At 39.1% G+C, this 14,382-nt stretch overlaps 1 protein-coding gene across 1 annotated transcript in view; it reads left to right on the forward strand.

Annotated features, from left to right (window-relative positions):
* The first annotated feature begins 12,354 nt into the window (after window positions 1–12,354).
* The window catches only part of LOC139728757 (long-chain fatty acid transport protein 4-like), a 35,334-nt gene continuing 33,306 nt past the window's right edge, over window positions 12,355–14,382 (forward strand). Inside the window, exon 1 of the mRNA XM_071639699.1 lies at window positions 12,355–12,685. Coding sequence (XP_071495800.1) covers window positions 12,462–12,685 — 224 coding nt within the window. The 5' untranslated portion in view covers window positions 12,355–12,461. The remainder of the gene's footprint in view (window positions 12,686–14,382) is intronic.

Here is a 14,382-nt window from a genome sequence, read left to right on the forward strand (position 1 = left end):
GGCTGGGTAATCATTCTTTTTGGACAATGGGTCAAAGCTTGACTTGGGACCAAGTTTAGACACTGCAAGAATCAATGAACCTTTTTAGAAATTAACTTAACAAATGGAATAATCAAATTAATAATCGCAACTTACCATTGTCTTCTTTCGTATATCTCTTTTTAACATTACATCCCATGCCCCTCAACATTGCCACCATTCCTTTCCACACAGAGGTTAGCTCTTTTCTTCATCTCACGCACAGCCCTGCGAATCATTGGGGCTTGGTGGCGTAGAGATTCAAACTCATCAGTGATTCTTTGTCTCAGAGTTGCAATGTCGGGTGGAGGGGTAATACACACTTTGCTCTTGAAATAACCCCAAAGAAAAAAGTCACAACAAGTCAGATCAGGAGATCGTGATGGCCACTCCACATCATGATACGTACAAGGCAATCACCCGATTTCCAAATACCTTAGCCAATCTGTTTCTTACTGCAACTACAGTCGATGGGCTGGTGCGCTATCCTGTGCCCACCATAGGCGTCTGAACACACCCCTTTGTTGCACAGGAAAATTTTCCATCAATTCAGGAATCACAGTCATGTTCATTTGAAATTTGTAAGAATCCATTTCCGTTCATTTTTCTCACCTGTCTGAACATTCCCAAAAAAAAAAGAAGAAAAAAAAAAAGAATGGACCATCCAGATATTATGGTATGACTCACCTGTCCGAACATTTGAAAAAAAAAAAAGGAGAATTGAAAAGGATTTAGGGCGGACGTCCACTTGGGCGCGGACAAGCCCCGGAAGGGTTGCGGAAGCAAATTTTGTTATTTCGGCATCCTGTCCGCGACAGACGCGGAATAACTTTGTGAATCGGCTTGTCCTGGGACATTCCTATAGGACTGTCCGCGGACTGTCCGCGGACTGTCCGCGGACTGACTGCGGACATTCCTAGGAATCACTCCGGAAGAGCGCGGAATATGCTAATCGTAGCCGGGCAGAGCGGAAACATCTAGGATTACACCAGGAATGAACGCGGACAATCAGGATGCCTTCCGGACAACACAAGTTAGGCATGCGGACAACCTGCGGACAATACCAGGAAAATGGAAAGGTATAAATTTGGCGCTGACTTTGACTTTTCCTCATTTGACTGCTAGCCGTCATTGATGCTCCTTGTTGTGTTTCCGCAGTAGCTGCTGATATTATATTGATATGATTGGTCAATATCATTTTATAAATGTGACCACCAAAAGTCGAAGAATAGGATTGTCTGCATGTCGGCTGAAGACTCATTTTTTTTTATTTGTCTCATCTGGGAGAACAATCTTTTCTCTGCCTACAGTCACATGGATGATATTCGCAAACTTTTTGAACCATATAATATATGTATATATATATATATATATATATATATATATATGTACATACATCTACATCTTATGTATATTATTATATATATATATATATATATACATAATATACATAAGATGTAGATGTATGTACATATATATATATATATGTTGGCAAGATAAAAAGATAAGTAACAAAACTGCAACAAAGTTCATGCTGTATTCGCCAACGGTTTATTTCTTCACAAGAAATAAACCGTTGGTGAATACAGCATGAAATTTGTTGCAGTTTTGTTACTTATATATTCTTTATTCCCTTTTTTTAGACCTGTGCTTTATCCATCGTGAAGTACATACATGTTTTGTCTGATACTTCCGCAGAGCATGCCAAAATGATCCTAATCATTAAATTTGTTTTTCTTTTTCTCATTTTTACCCTTGTTCATCTCTAACTCTCTCTTATTTTGATCACTTTTAAACAATTTGCAATGATTCAAGTCCGAGATTTTTTTTTCATGCTTAGAGCTTAGTAGCCTATTGGTCAATGAAGTGTAAAAATGGGGAAATATTTTAACCTACTTTAATTTACTTTTTTTTTGGGGGGGGTTCAGCGGGGCTGTCAAATTGGACAATCGAGTTTATTTGCTAAAAAACTAAAACAAAAAGAGACGATAAAATTATTACATAATAACAAATACGAAAATCATTCAGGTAAAGAATATTTCTGAAATGATTTGTGATGCTTAATGTGTACTTAAATATATACACTCAGCAACAAAAAAAAAACGAAGAAATTTAACACTTTTTCGAGTTCATGATTTATTGCTTTTTCTCTCATATCACTTGAATTTTGAATTGGTATTATCTTTAGCTTTCATTGTTATTTTGGGCTTCAAAGATATTACATTGTAATGAGACCACAGGTATATCTTTGCAATTGAATTCATGCATTTTAGTGCGATGAATTTGTCTTTTGTTCTGATATGTTGTATCATTAGAAAGCATTTGCGTATGAATAACAACTTGTTCATGTTTATCTAATACACTAACATTTAGCCAAAAATTCTATGGTTTTTTTTTCTGAGTGTACTTCCACCTACTTTTGTGATTTTTCAGCTGGGCTGTCACATGGCACAACCTAGTTTGTTTGCAAATAAAATACGAAAACAACATAAAGGAAAATGTACCATAGTAAGTAATAGGAACCAGGAAAGTCACTCAGATGAAAAATAATATCTGAAAAGAGCAAATCAACATAAACTTACTAGGAAGTTAGGGGGCTGATTTCACTTCTTTCTGGTTGCTTTTGGCACAGTCTCTACTACCTTCTTCTTTGCCTTCTGGGACCGGAAATTCCTTAGATTTACCTGTTCTTCATCACTAGACGAAAGGTGTGCCTGTGATAGGGATATTTGCATGGGGGCCTCGCCTCCCTTCTTACTCATTTTGCGCTTCATTGGCATGACGCTCGTGGAAAGTGTCGACATTTTCGTGTCTGGATTACAAAATTTCCGCATCGGTTCCGGACACTTGCATAATAATATAGATCCGCATCGGCTCCGCGCTGTCCTAAAACATTCCTGGTGTCTTCCGCCTTCATTCGCGAAGCTTCCCCACACCGCGGGATTCTTTCCGGAGCGTGTGCGGAAGGAGCGGAAGGGTTCCGGACAAGCGGGACATCGTCAGGACATCGTCAGGACAAGTCGCCGAAGATGTCAGGAAGTTCATTTCCGCGTCCAAATTTTGGTCTCGATCAAAATTTGGACGCGGAAATTTTTCTCTCTCCCGAAGGTGCGGAAACGCCCGGACATGTTTAGGACAGTGAGCGGACACGTTCAGGAACGTGCGGACAGGTTGCCGAAGGAGTGCGGAATACCAAATTTGCATTCCGGGTCTTGTCCGCGTCTTGTCCGCGCCCTAGTGGACGCCTGGTCTTATGCTGGTCTTACTAACTGAATATATATATATATATATATATATATATATACATACGTATGAATATATATTATACTGAAAGAAATTAGACTGATTTCTTTCAGTATATGCTACCCACAATTAGGCACCGCGCACGTTTGGGAAGGGAACTATCTCTCACACTATATGAATTATATATATATATATATATATATATATATATATATATATGTATATATATATATATATATATATATATATATATATTCTTATATATGAATTGCAATCATAAGAAATCAAAAGCTCCCTCGAAACTCCCCCATCCACATTCTTTCTCAGCTTGGTTCCCTCCACAGACTTCACAATTTTCTACTACAAATTTCCAAATATTTTACCGAAAGTATCCCCCCAACACACACACACACGCACACACACATACACACATACTTTTATAGATTTTCTTTTTTTGCTAGTATATATTGCTGGCGATAACTTCTTTATTTGACATACATCCAACCACTCTTCTTTCCACTCTTGAATCTCCTGTGAATACCGCATGCAGCCTGTCGAATTTGAGGAATTCCCATAAATTAACACAAGAGGTGTAACACTGCGCAGAGTTAATCATAATACCAAGGAGGTTTAAAAGATGGGGTTCCAACTGGCTGTAATTATTCAAAAAGTTGTCACTTTTATATTGATGTACAAAAGAATTTCGCAGGTGCATCTGTACCGTTGATGACAGGTTTTGATGCCGCCGTCTTGCTGAGCAATCTGAAGATCATTTTGAACGCTAACTTAATGTTGGCTATATTTTACTTGTTTATCTATTAAATGAAACGAAATCTCACTTTATGATAAAGCATATCAAACGAAGGTCAATCCCTTCCAGAAATATGTGCTAAAGTGTAAATCAGAGCTGTGTCATGTGGAAGTGTTTAAAACTGTACACTCCAGGAAAGCTGGTTTTATCACTTTTCCACTTAATTCCGACAAACGATATGGAATAATCTTCAAGTATAATTTTTCATTAATAGATATATCAGATTAGTGTCCGGGCATTGCCAGTCGAGTAATTTTCATTTTCATTACATCATTTTTTGGGCAATTTCTATTCGCGCATCCTCGCATCTTTACCATTATACAATAGAATGCATTATGGTGTTACAAAAAAACATTTCCAACTTTTGATCATCAAAATGTTCAAAAACTATACATCAGAAAACACTTGCATTGATATGAGTAATAGCTGAATAGTGTGCAATTTAGTTGGAGGTGATTTGAATATGAGAGCATAAATCAGTTTCATTAAATCCATGATTAGTTTTAAAGTTAAGTTCCAGATTTTGGTCAAATATGAACCCTCTGTACAAAATTGAACCAAGGAGGTTTCTTGGAGTTCCAACTGGCTGTAATTATTCAAACAGTAATTGTCAGATTTCTATTGATGTACAAAGGAATTTCACAGGTGCATTACAATTTTGTGCCATTGATGATCGATGTTCGAAGCCGCCGTCTTGCTGAGCAATCTGAAGATTAATTTTGACCGTTAACATAATATTGGCCATATCTTGCTTATTCATTTATTGAATTAAATGAAATTTCACTTAACGATAAAGCATGTAAAACAAAAATCAATCCCGTGCAGAAATTTGTGCAGAAGTGTAAATCAGAGCTGTATCATGTGAAAATGTTTAAAACTGTACCATCCAGGAAAGCCGGTTTTATCACTTTTCCGCTTAATTCCGACAAATAAAACTGACCTGGAATAATCTTCAAATATAATTCTTTATTGATAGATATCAGATTAGTGCCCGCGGGTATGCTCAGTCGAGTAATTTTCATCTTTATTTCAGCATTTTTTGCGCAATTTCTATTCGCACATCCTCGTGTCTGTACCACCTAATAACCTTGTATAAGAAGGGATAGCGAAAAGTAATTACCATCACAAAGACATATCTTCCTTAGAAAGTGGCTGGTGATTAGGCGTTTTCACATCTGCCGGATGTTTCGAAATAGCGCGCTATTTTCTGACATGGGAAGTTAAAAATATCTCGAGCTTGGATTTTTATCGGGCTGATGTGAAAACGCCTACTGAGACACGAGTCAATAGGCGTTTTCACATCAGCCCGATAAAAATCCAAGCTCGAGATATTTTCCAATTTCCCAAGTCAGAAAATAGCGCGCTGTTTCGAAACATCGGGCTGATGTGAAAACGCCTAATTTGTCTTCCTGTTTGGCACATGCTTCAAATATTTCTGAGCGGCGGCATCGAACATCTAGCAAAGGAAATAAGACAGCTGTGACTCCATTCTCTTGAACCTCCTTGATTGAACTTTACACAGGATCCAATGGTGTGTATGTGCAAGTGAGTTCATGTGTGCTTACAATGACCCTGAACAATAAACATGAATATCAAGAATACCACCTTTTCACAGCTCTACTGACTAGGCTTCTGGTCTCTTGCTTTAGGCTGCGTTCACATAGAAGTATACTATTCGGGTATTCGGTGCTCGTTTTCGAGGGCACGCGAATAGCTTGAAATACGACAGTTGTGACTCCATTCTCTTGAACCTCCTCGATAATACATGATGGTCGGTCAGTGTTCCTTGTGCGAGTTTCCATGACAACAACGATGCGATCAAGCCACCAGCGCGCTCACCTCCATAAGTACTAACGTTACTGTATGCAATGATGTTCTCGGCGAAGACCATAGAGCTGTATTAAAAGATCTAGGTGCATTTGAGTAGACGCCATCTACGGCGGTGTGCAGGTTGGTCCTGCAGTGATTGGCGACAGTCGAGCACATAACATTCTAAACTGTCAACGGGGCCCACTTTATCTGGCCTATCTCTGGCGATTCACCAAGACAATGAATGATAGTTGATACAAGGTATAGCAATGTTTGCTGTTTGTCTCATCATTTACCTGGTCTGCAGAGGATGAAACAGTGATTTCATCCTTTTCATCGCTGATCATTATAACTGCGGTATATTTCAGGGCCGGCGCAGTGTTTCCAAAAGTGTGGGGGCCCACTCTCGGGTTGAAAAAAAAAAAAAGAAAAAAGAAAAAAAAGAAGGTCCTCAGCTCACTCTCTCCCCTCCTATTTCAGTGCCACTTACGTACTTCCGGGTTGAAAAAAGTGTGGGGGCCCAAAGTGATGACACCTTATGTATTCCTTTTGGTGCACAAAAAGTGTGGGGCCCGAGCCCCCACGGCCCCCACGGCTGCGCCGCCCCTGTATCTAATTTTCATCGGACCGGGCATTTTAGTGGCGATTTTTGCGCCGGTTTAAGAAAATTCAAATGGTACCAATTTGGGTTTTTCCAGTCCGTTGCTTTCGTATTTGTATTTGTTTTGTTTTATTTTGTTGGGGTTTTTTTCAGTGTAATAGGCGATTCACCCGCGATCAAGCACTCTGTTTTTTTTTTTTTTTGATTTTTTTTTAAATCTGAAGGGAAGGGGGGGGGGGTTGAAACTAATCTTATTTGGGACCCTATTTCAGGAGTGTTAAAAAAGATTTGAAAACGAAAACCCTATCTGAAAAAATATACCTTGGGAAAAATACAATAAAGAATATTTCAATTAGTTTTCGGGATTTTATTCCCGAACTGAACTCCAAAATAATATACCCCTCAGTTTTCCGAAACTCTCGGGAGCGCGCATGCGGTACAACCGATGACCACCTGAGGTGTGTGTGTGTGTGGGGGGGGGGGGGGGGGAGGGGGTTACTATCTCAGTGCGGAACGGCATTCGTGTAGACCTATCCATCCTATAAAATCGACGGAATCAACTAAAACTAGAACCGGAATTTGTCAACACTGACAAATTTGGTGATCCGATCTCTTCGAAAATCAATGATTTGAGTCCTGATCCCAATAGGCATGACCATATCGGTTTCATTTGTGTCAAGGAGACATTGGCCGTGTGATGTTTGGATTCTCATTTAGAAAAGGAGGTCAGACTTGCCATCTTTGGTACCGAATTCCGTATCCACTAACGAAGATACAGAATGAAGTATATTTGACCTTTGACCCCACTTTGCACACCCAAGATGGCATCTGAGCAAAAAGTGGTTATTTAGTGAAGCGATTATTGTAACATGCCCTTTGCGTGTGCAAAATATGGGAAAGACAGGACATGTATTCACCAAGATACAGGATGAACAATTTGTGACCTTTGACCCTAATTTACCTACCCAAGATGGTGTCCGATCAAGTAGTTGTTATTTTATGAAATAATGTACGTGACATGAACTAAACATGTGCAAAATATGGGGGTGATAAAGGCTGTTTTTCTTGAGTTATTGCAAAGAAAGTTTCAGAAAAAATATCATAAAAGATCGAAGAAAAGCTTTAATTTCAACCAAGTTTTTTGACATGATGCCGACATTGCATGAAGAAACGAATTGCTTATTACGATAGCCCAAACTCTCAGCTACAACATATTAAAATCTAGGAGAAATTCACTGAAGGGTAAGTGAGCTAGTTCTCGATAAAGACAACCATGTCAATTTTCACATCTAGAAAAATTCCCTCCCATTGAGATAACACGTCATAACGAAGATAGAGGAAAAAAGTACATATGACCTTTGACCCCACTTTGCACAGACAAGATGGCATCTCAGCAAAAAGTGGTTATTTTATTAAATGATTCTTGTAACATGGTCTTTGCGTGTGCAAAATATAGGAAAGATAGAACATGTATTCACCAAGATACAAGATAAAACATTTATGACCTTTGACCCTAATTTACATACCCAAGATGGTGTCTGATCAAGCAGTTGTTATTTTATGAAATAATGTACGTGACATGAACTAAACATGTGCAAAATATTATGCTTATAGAGCTTGTTTTTCTTGAGTTATTGCAAAGAAAGTTGCAAAAAGAAAGGAATATCTCAATACATCGAAGATAAGCTTTAATTTCAACCAAGTTTTTGGACGTGATCCCGACATCAAATGAAAAAATGGAGGGCACATAACCGATAGCACAAAGTCTCAGCTACAACATATTAAAATCTGGGAGAAATTTACCGAAACATAAGGGAGCTAGTGCTCGATAAAGATAGTCATGTCAATTTTCATTTCCAGAAAAACTGCACTCCTATAGAGATAACACGTAAACTGGTCAAATTTGACAAGATTACTTTCAATCCATTTTTACGAGGTGATGCCGTCATCCAATCAAAATGTTGTTATCACATTAATGTAAGAGTATTTAATAAGCTACATCATACTGAAATCTGGGTGAAAATTGGCAAAGGATAAGTGAGATACGCTCGAGTGAACTTGAAATTTGATGACGTCATTTTGAAAATTTACTTTTTTTATTTTATTAAGAAATTTGATATCTTTTAATCATTTTTCCAGCATCGCCAACCCATGAAATGACATGTACCACTCATCAGCTTTCAGAATATAAAAAGAAAATGGGGGATCATTGTCCATCCTGACGAGTAATATCGGATTTAAAATTGGCGGTTTTTTGGCATTGTTGCACTGTATATCGCCATTGACGCGCGCGCGGAATTTCAACTTTGACGGGCCCGTATGACGTCATATTGAGTTGGATTGACTTAAAACTTGATAGAAATATTCCTTGAAATTTCAGGCATCCGATAAACGTAAAAAAATGGGAAATTTCAGTTGCATATGAGCTGTGCATGCGTATATGTGCGCGCGCGTACGCGTCCGTCCGATTTTTTCAATTTTTCAAAAAATGGTCCAAATGGTCTGAAACGTGTGCAAAAAAAAATTGAGCTCGATTTGAGCATACAAATATTTCAACGCGCGCATACGCGCGCGTTTTAAGAGAAAATATGAATTTTGAGAATATGAGTAGAATGCGCATAACTTGAAATATATGTGACCTAAATTTCATTGAAAAATTCCATTCCATTGATGAGATATGATTGAGAATGTGTTTTCATATAATAACGTCATAATGACGTCACGGTCGACTGATCACTATGATTTTATTAGACCCGTCGTCTTTGGGACATGATACATATATGGTATAACTTTGAAATTGATAGGAAGAACTCTTTCTGAGCTAATCGATACACAAACTTTTGTCCAGAAATAAAGAAAGAAGAAGAACCACCAACAAAGAATCCGTACAGATACAGAAGGTGATCCGAGAGGATACTCGGATCACCTAATTAAGCAATGTGTATCATACAGCAGAGCATCTAATACTGTGATTTACTGGGCTCGTGGAATCAGTGTCCACGCCGGCGCAACCGGAATGTATGTATGGGGTCTAAGCTTAACCACATGGGGTCCGGAAGTGACAGTCACCAGAAACAAACATGTGGTTGAGCTTTTTTTGTTTTGCTTGTTGAAGTTGTGCCAGAGGTTTTTTCTTTTTTTTTCTTATTAGCCAATGAAAGCTGATAGAAGTGCGGGAATACCTTTTATCATTATCATTATTATGATTATCATTATTATGATTATTATTGTTATTACTATTATTATTATGATTATTATTATGATTATCATTATTATTATCATCATCATTATCGTTATTATTATTGTCATCATTAAGCAATTATCATTAATAGCTCTTTAGCGACACCAGAAAATTACGCTGTTCAAAGGCCTTTTTTTTTTTTTTTTTTTTTTGGACGTCCTATAGAGAGAAACCCGGATCTGGCACCAGAAATGTAAACTATAGGTCCCAGAATAGTGGTATAGTAACTAAACATGCAATATTTATAATTATGATACACAATGAAATGAAACAGGGGTCCTTTTCATGAAGTATGCCAAAGTCGCTCACATGTAGCTACGAGAGACTATGAATCAGAGAGAAATGAAATCTATTTCATGAAGTCTTAAGTGTGTCTCATGAGCGAAAAGTCTTTCATAACACTTTGGAGAGCTGGGGGCATTAGGGTAATTTTCATTCGAAGGGATATTTTATTCCGACAAATTTGCTCTCAGCCAATCAGATGCATGAATTTCAGTAGCTTATTACGACAGATGATCAGAAAAATATATCTGACAAAATACAGTACGCGGTTCTGTACCTACATAGGTGTTACAAAAAACATTTCCCACTTTTGATATATAGTTCGAAAACTAAATATTATATCAGATAGAACTGTAATTGATATGAGTAACAGCTGAAAAGTGTACAATTTAGTTGGAGGTGATTTAAATATGAAAAGCTTTATAAGTTCATGAAATCTATGATTAATTTCAAAGTTAGGTTCCAGATTTTGGTCAAATTTTAACCCTCTGTACAAAACCTGAACTTTACACAGGAACTATAGGCCTGATGACGTGTATGTGAGTGTGTCGTACAGACAATGACCCTGAACAATGGACCTGGATACCACCTGTTCAGAGCTCTGCACCAAGGGCATATGGATGCTATATTAATTTTATTCATGATGGATTGCCCTGGGCACTGCTATGTCTGAATTCGTGGCAAAGGGTGAAATGCATGCACATGAAAAAAGTAAGCGCATGTTTCCATGTGCTTGCATACACTACACTATTTCAGAATGAATAAAAGGCGTTTTCACATCAGCCCGATGTTTCGAAATAGTGCGCTATTTTCTGACTGGGGAAATTAAAAAATATCTCGAGCTTGGATTTTTATCGGGCTGATGTGAAAACGCCTAATAGGCGTTTTCACATCAGCCCGATGTTTCGAAATAGCGCGCTATTTTCTGACTTGGTAACAAGTTAAAAATATCTCGAGCTTGGATTTTTATCGGGCTGATGTGAAAACGCCTATATGACTAGCTGTGACAGTGGAATTTCTCATGAATGAATAATGGCACATTCCAATCCTGGCCAGGACCATTGTCTGGGTGTCAACTACACACTCCTATGTGGATATACACACTAATTGACTTTTGTGCAAAGTTAAAGTTTTGTACAGAAGGTTGAAAATAGAGCAAAATCTGAAACTTAATGAAATCAGAAACCTAACTGAAAAATTAATGTTTAAGCCTAATTCTATAAAACTGAATTATGTTGTCTATAAACATTATTGCCTCCACCAATTATTGTATACACTATTCAGCTATTGCATGCTCATATCAATGTCAGTGTTATCTAATGTATAGTTTTTGAACTATTAAGGATCAAAAGTGGGAAATGTTTTCTGTAACACCTATAATCTAGTACGTCATGAAGCATGCCTTCATTCACGGAGAGACTCTATGTTGCCAGACTTGGCATAATACATGTACCACTTTCTGGCATAATTTTACGAGGTTTCGCAAGCAGTACAGGCATTGATTTGGGCTGTTTTTTCAAATATAGCATATATATTCTAGCATATAAATTGCTAGGCCTACAGAAAGGAAATCTCCAGCCATGTGTACCGTACTGGCGGGTGGAACATCTTTTTGGTTGGGTTGTTAATTTGTGAGCTGAATTTTGGATGAAATTGACAATAAAAGGTTGAAAAGACGTGATTTTGTTGGTAATGTATGGGTACCACAATGCGATTGGGAACCATAATGCGATTGGGAACCATAATGCGATTGGACCATTAATTAAAGTTTCTTTTTAATTGGTTCTTCTCTTGTCAGCTGATCGCGGGCGCACCATAAATTGGCGAAGCAAAAAAGAAATGTGAGGACCTGTTATTTGTGTGTCTTTTGTTTTTTCTTGTCAGCTGATGAGGCACCAATTGGCTGACATGATGTCACATAATTTCATGGCAATTTAGCATAGTTTTAGGCAGCTTCAAGCTAGCACAATCCCATGTTTTTTTCGCTGGTCACACTGGAGAGACCCCGGGCGTTTCTTTTGACGAGCCGGTATAGGAATTGTGTAGTACGTACAGTACTGCAGTGTACGTGACACGCAAAGGAAGGTCACCTTCGGCCTACGATATTTACATACGTACTACCAACTATTATCAGCGCGCCGTGGCAATGTGTACACTAGCCTTTTGTCAAGGCCCTCTCGCTGTATGGTGAAGAGAGCCCAGCTGAGTGGGGTCCTGGCGCGCTCGGCTGGGCTCGCTTCGCTCGCCCATTACAGCGAGAGGGCCTTGACAAAAGGCTATGTGTACACATGTGACCTATCCTACCAGTCCTGTACAACACCCGCTAAACGTAAAGGGAAACTGCTCGTTTGTTTGGTGCGGCGTAACGGTTTATCCTTTTGTTATGCACTGGGCTCGTTTTGAGCGTAGAGATAAAATAGTTTTGTTAGATAGTAAGTAATCAGTGAAGGGGGCGGATGCTGTTCAAAGCGGCACGCGTTTTACGGTCGATCATAGGGCTTTTGCCGAGCGCAAAGATGGTGCTGAAAGTCGCTTCGTTCATAGGGCTGGCTGCGATCCTCCGCGCCTACGCCGCCCTGAACTGGTGGGCTATCGCTGTTGGACTGTTCGCTGTATATCTGGTGACGGGCGGCTGGAAGTTTGTTCGAGTTGTCATCGTGACCCTGCCAAGAGATCTGAAGTGAGTTTGATATTTAGGAAAGATGAAGAAGAATTCTGGTCCAGGTGATCTGGATCAGTATTTGATTATCTCTGCCGAGCTTGGTGTTGGAGTTAGCCATAGTTCAACAAGTCGGGGCACAGGCCACAGCCACTGCACAGGCAGGCAGGCCGCACTCGCAGCGCAGTGCCCAGTGCCCCCAACAAGTCAACTAAACCAGTTAACAAAAGTGTGGGTGTGCTACCGATCTTGACCATGCATGACACCATGTGGATACTGTGTTTTACCTCCTAACAGTTAGACCTATGTTTAAGATATTAATTATACTAACAATGTTGGGTATTTATAGTATGGAGATTAATGGGTCCAGCTGGTTATGCCCTCAGTTCACATTAAACCAAAATAGGTCAGTTCTACTCTGAAGCTCAAAAACCTCGATGAACCTTAATGGCTTAATATGTGAGGATTTTTGTAGCGTTGATGACGAAAGCAGGTAGGGCCTTAGCCCCGGAGACCGCGCCGCCAGGCGCGGTCCTGGCGGCTTCCCCGCAGTTTCGCTAATGTGAGAATAACGAATAGCTCCCCTATTCTGTGTGCTTGTGCAAGTGATTGTGAATTCTGTGAACATCGGTGAGCTGCTTATAAGACATCATTTTGTGCATCACAAGCAATTAATGCCTCAAACAGTCGCCGATGATAGTCATTTAGGTTTCATCGACCCATGTAAGTATTCCTAGTAGTTTCTGTTGAAAAATTAAGGAAATATAGCGCCGCAAAGGCACCCGTTTGTTCAACATGAAGATCTGAAATGGGAGCACGGCGCAGCCGCCACACGCAGTGTGCAGTGTGGCGGCTGTCGCAGTTAGTAGGGCCTATAACTATAAAGGGCCTAACGTTACAGGTAAAGTTTATGGTATTACCGGACAGCATGGTAATTCCGTACACGTACATTTTTGCGTACTGATGTGATGACATTCAGCATTCAGTAGTATTAGTAGGGCCTATGCGCGAGACTTTAAATAGATTAGCCTTGACCCATTACCTCAGATTTATACATGTAGTTGAGTGACCTGCACCTCGTCATAGTTAATATTTATGCATGTTTGAATCACATTTCATCACTGAAATTCTATGAAATCCCATTCACATACAGGAGAAATGCTGAAGATTCTTGATAGAACCACAAGTTCACTGATCGATACTGGAAATTTGCAGCTATTGTCCTCAAGTTTAGTGAACGATGCGGAAAGTGGTGCGCTGTTAAAGGAAGGGACCCGCAACGCAAGGGCGCAACTCGTCACCCGCGCTCCCGTAGACAAAGCACGTACATGTAAAATTCGATCATCAATTTTTCATAAGGTTTTATCGCGTGAACTGTTTGAAATGTTCAAGATAGACATTTTAAACGTTTTACTGTAAAATGCAAAATTTGAGCCTAATTTGCCGATTTTTTCTTTGTCGTCTGCTCGGTGAGAATGTTTACAGTGATTTGTGGGATGAATTGTGATTCTGGTGCAAGGACAAGGTGCGAAAGACGTTGATTATTTCATTGCGAAAATCGTGTCCGGAATAATAATGCGATTTTACACCGCGCAAAAAGACAACTTTTTGGAGAGAGGTATATTTGAAGTCTATTTTCCAAAAAAACGGAGTGAATAGTTTTCATATTTTGCCAAATTTGTAACTTTCAGGACTTTGTGAATAACTTGTACATTTTT

This window comes from Diadema antillarum, unplaced genomic scaffold (assembly GCF_040938485.1).
Source record: "Diadema antillarum isolate AM-2024a unplaced genomic scaffold, OU_Dant_1.0 seq00000197_RagTag, whole genome shotgun sequence".
NCBI classification, from domain to species: domain Eukaryota; kingdom Metazoa; phylum Echinodermata; class Echinoidea; order Diadematoida; family Diadematidae; genus Diadema; species Diadema antillarum.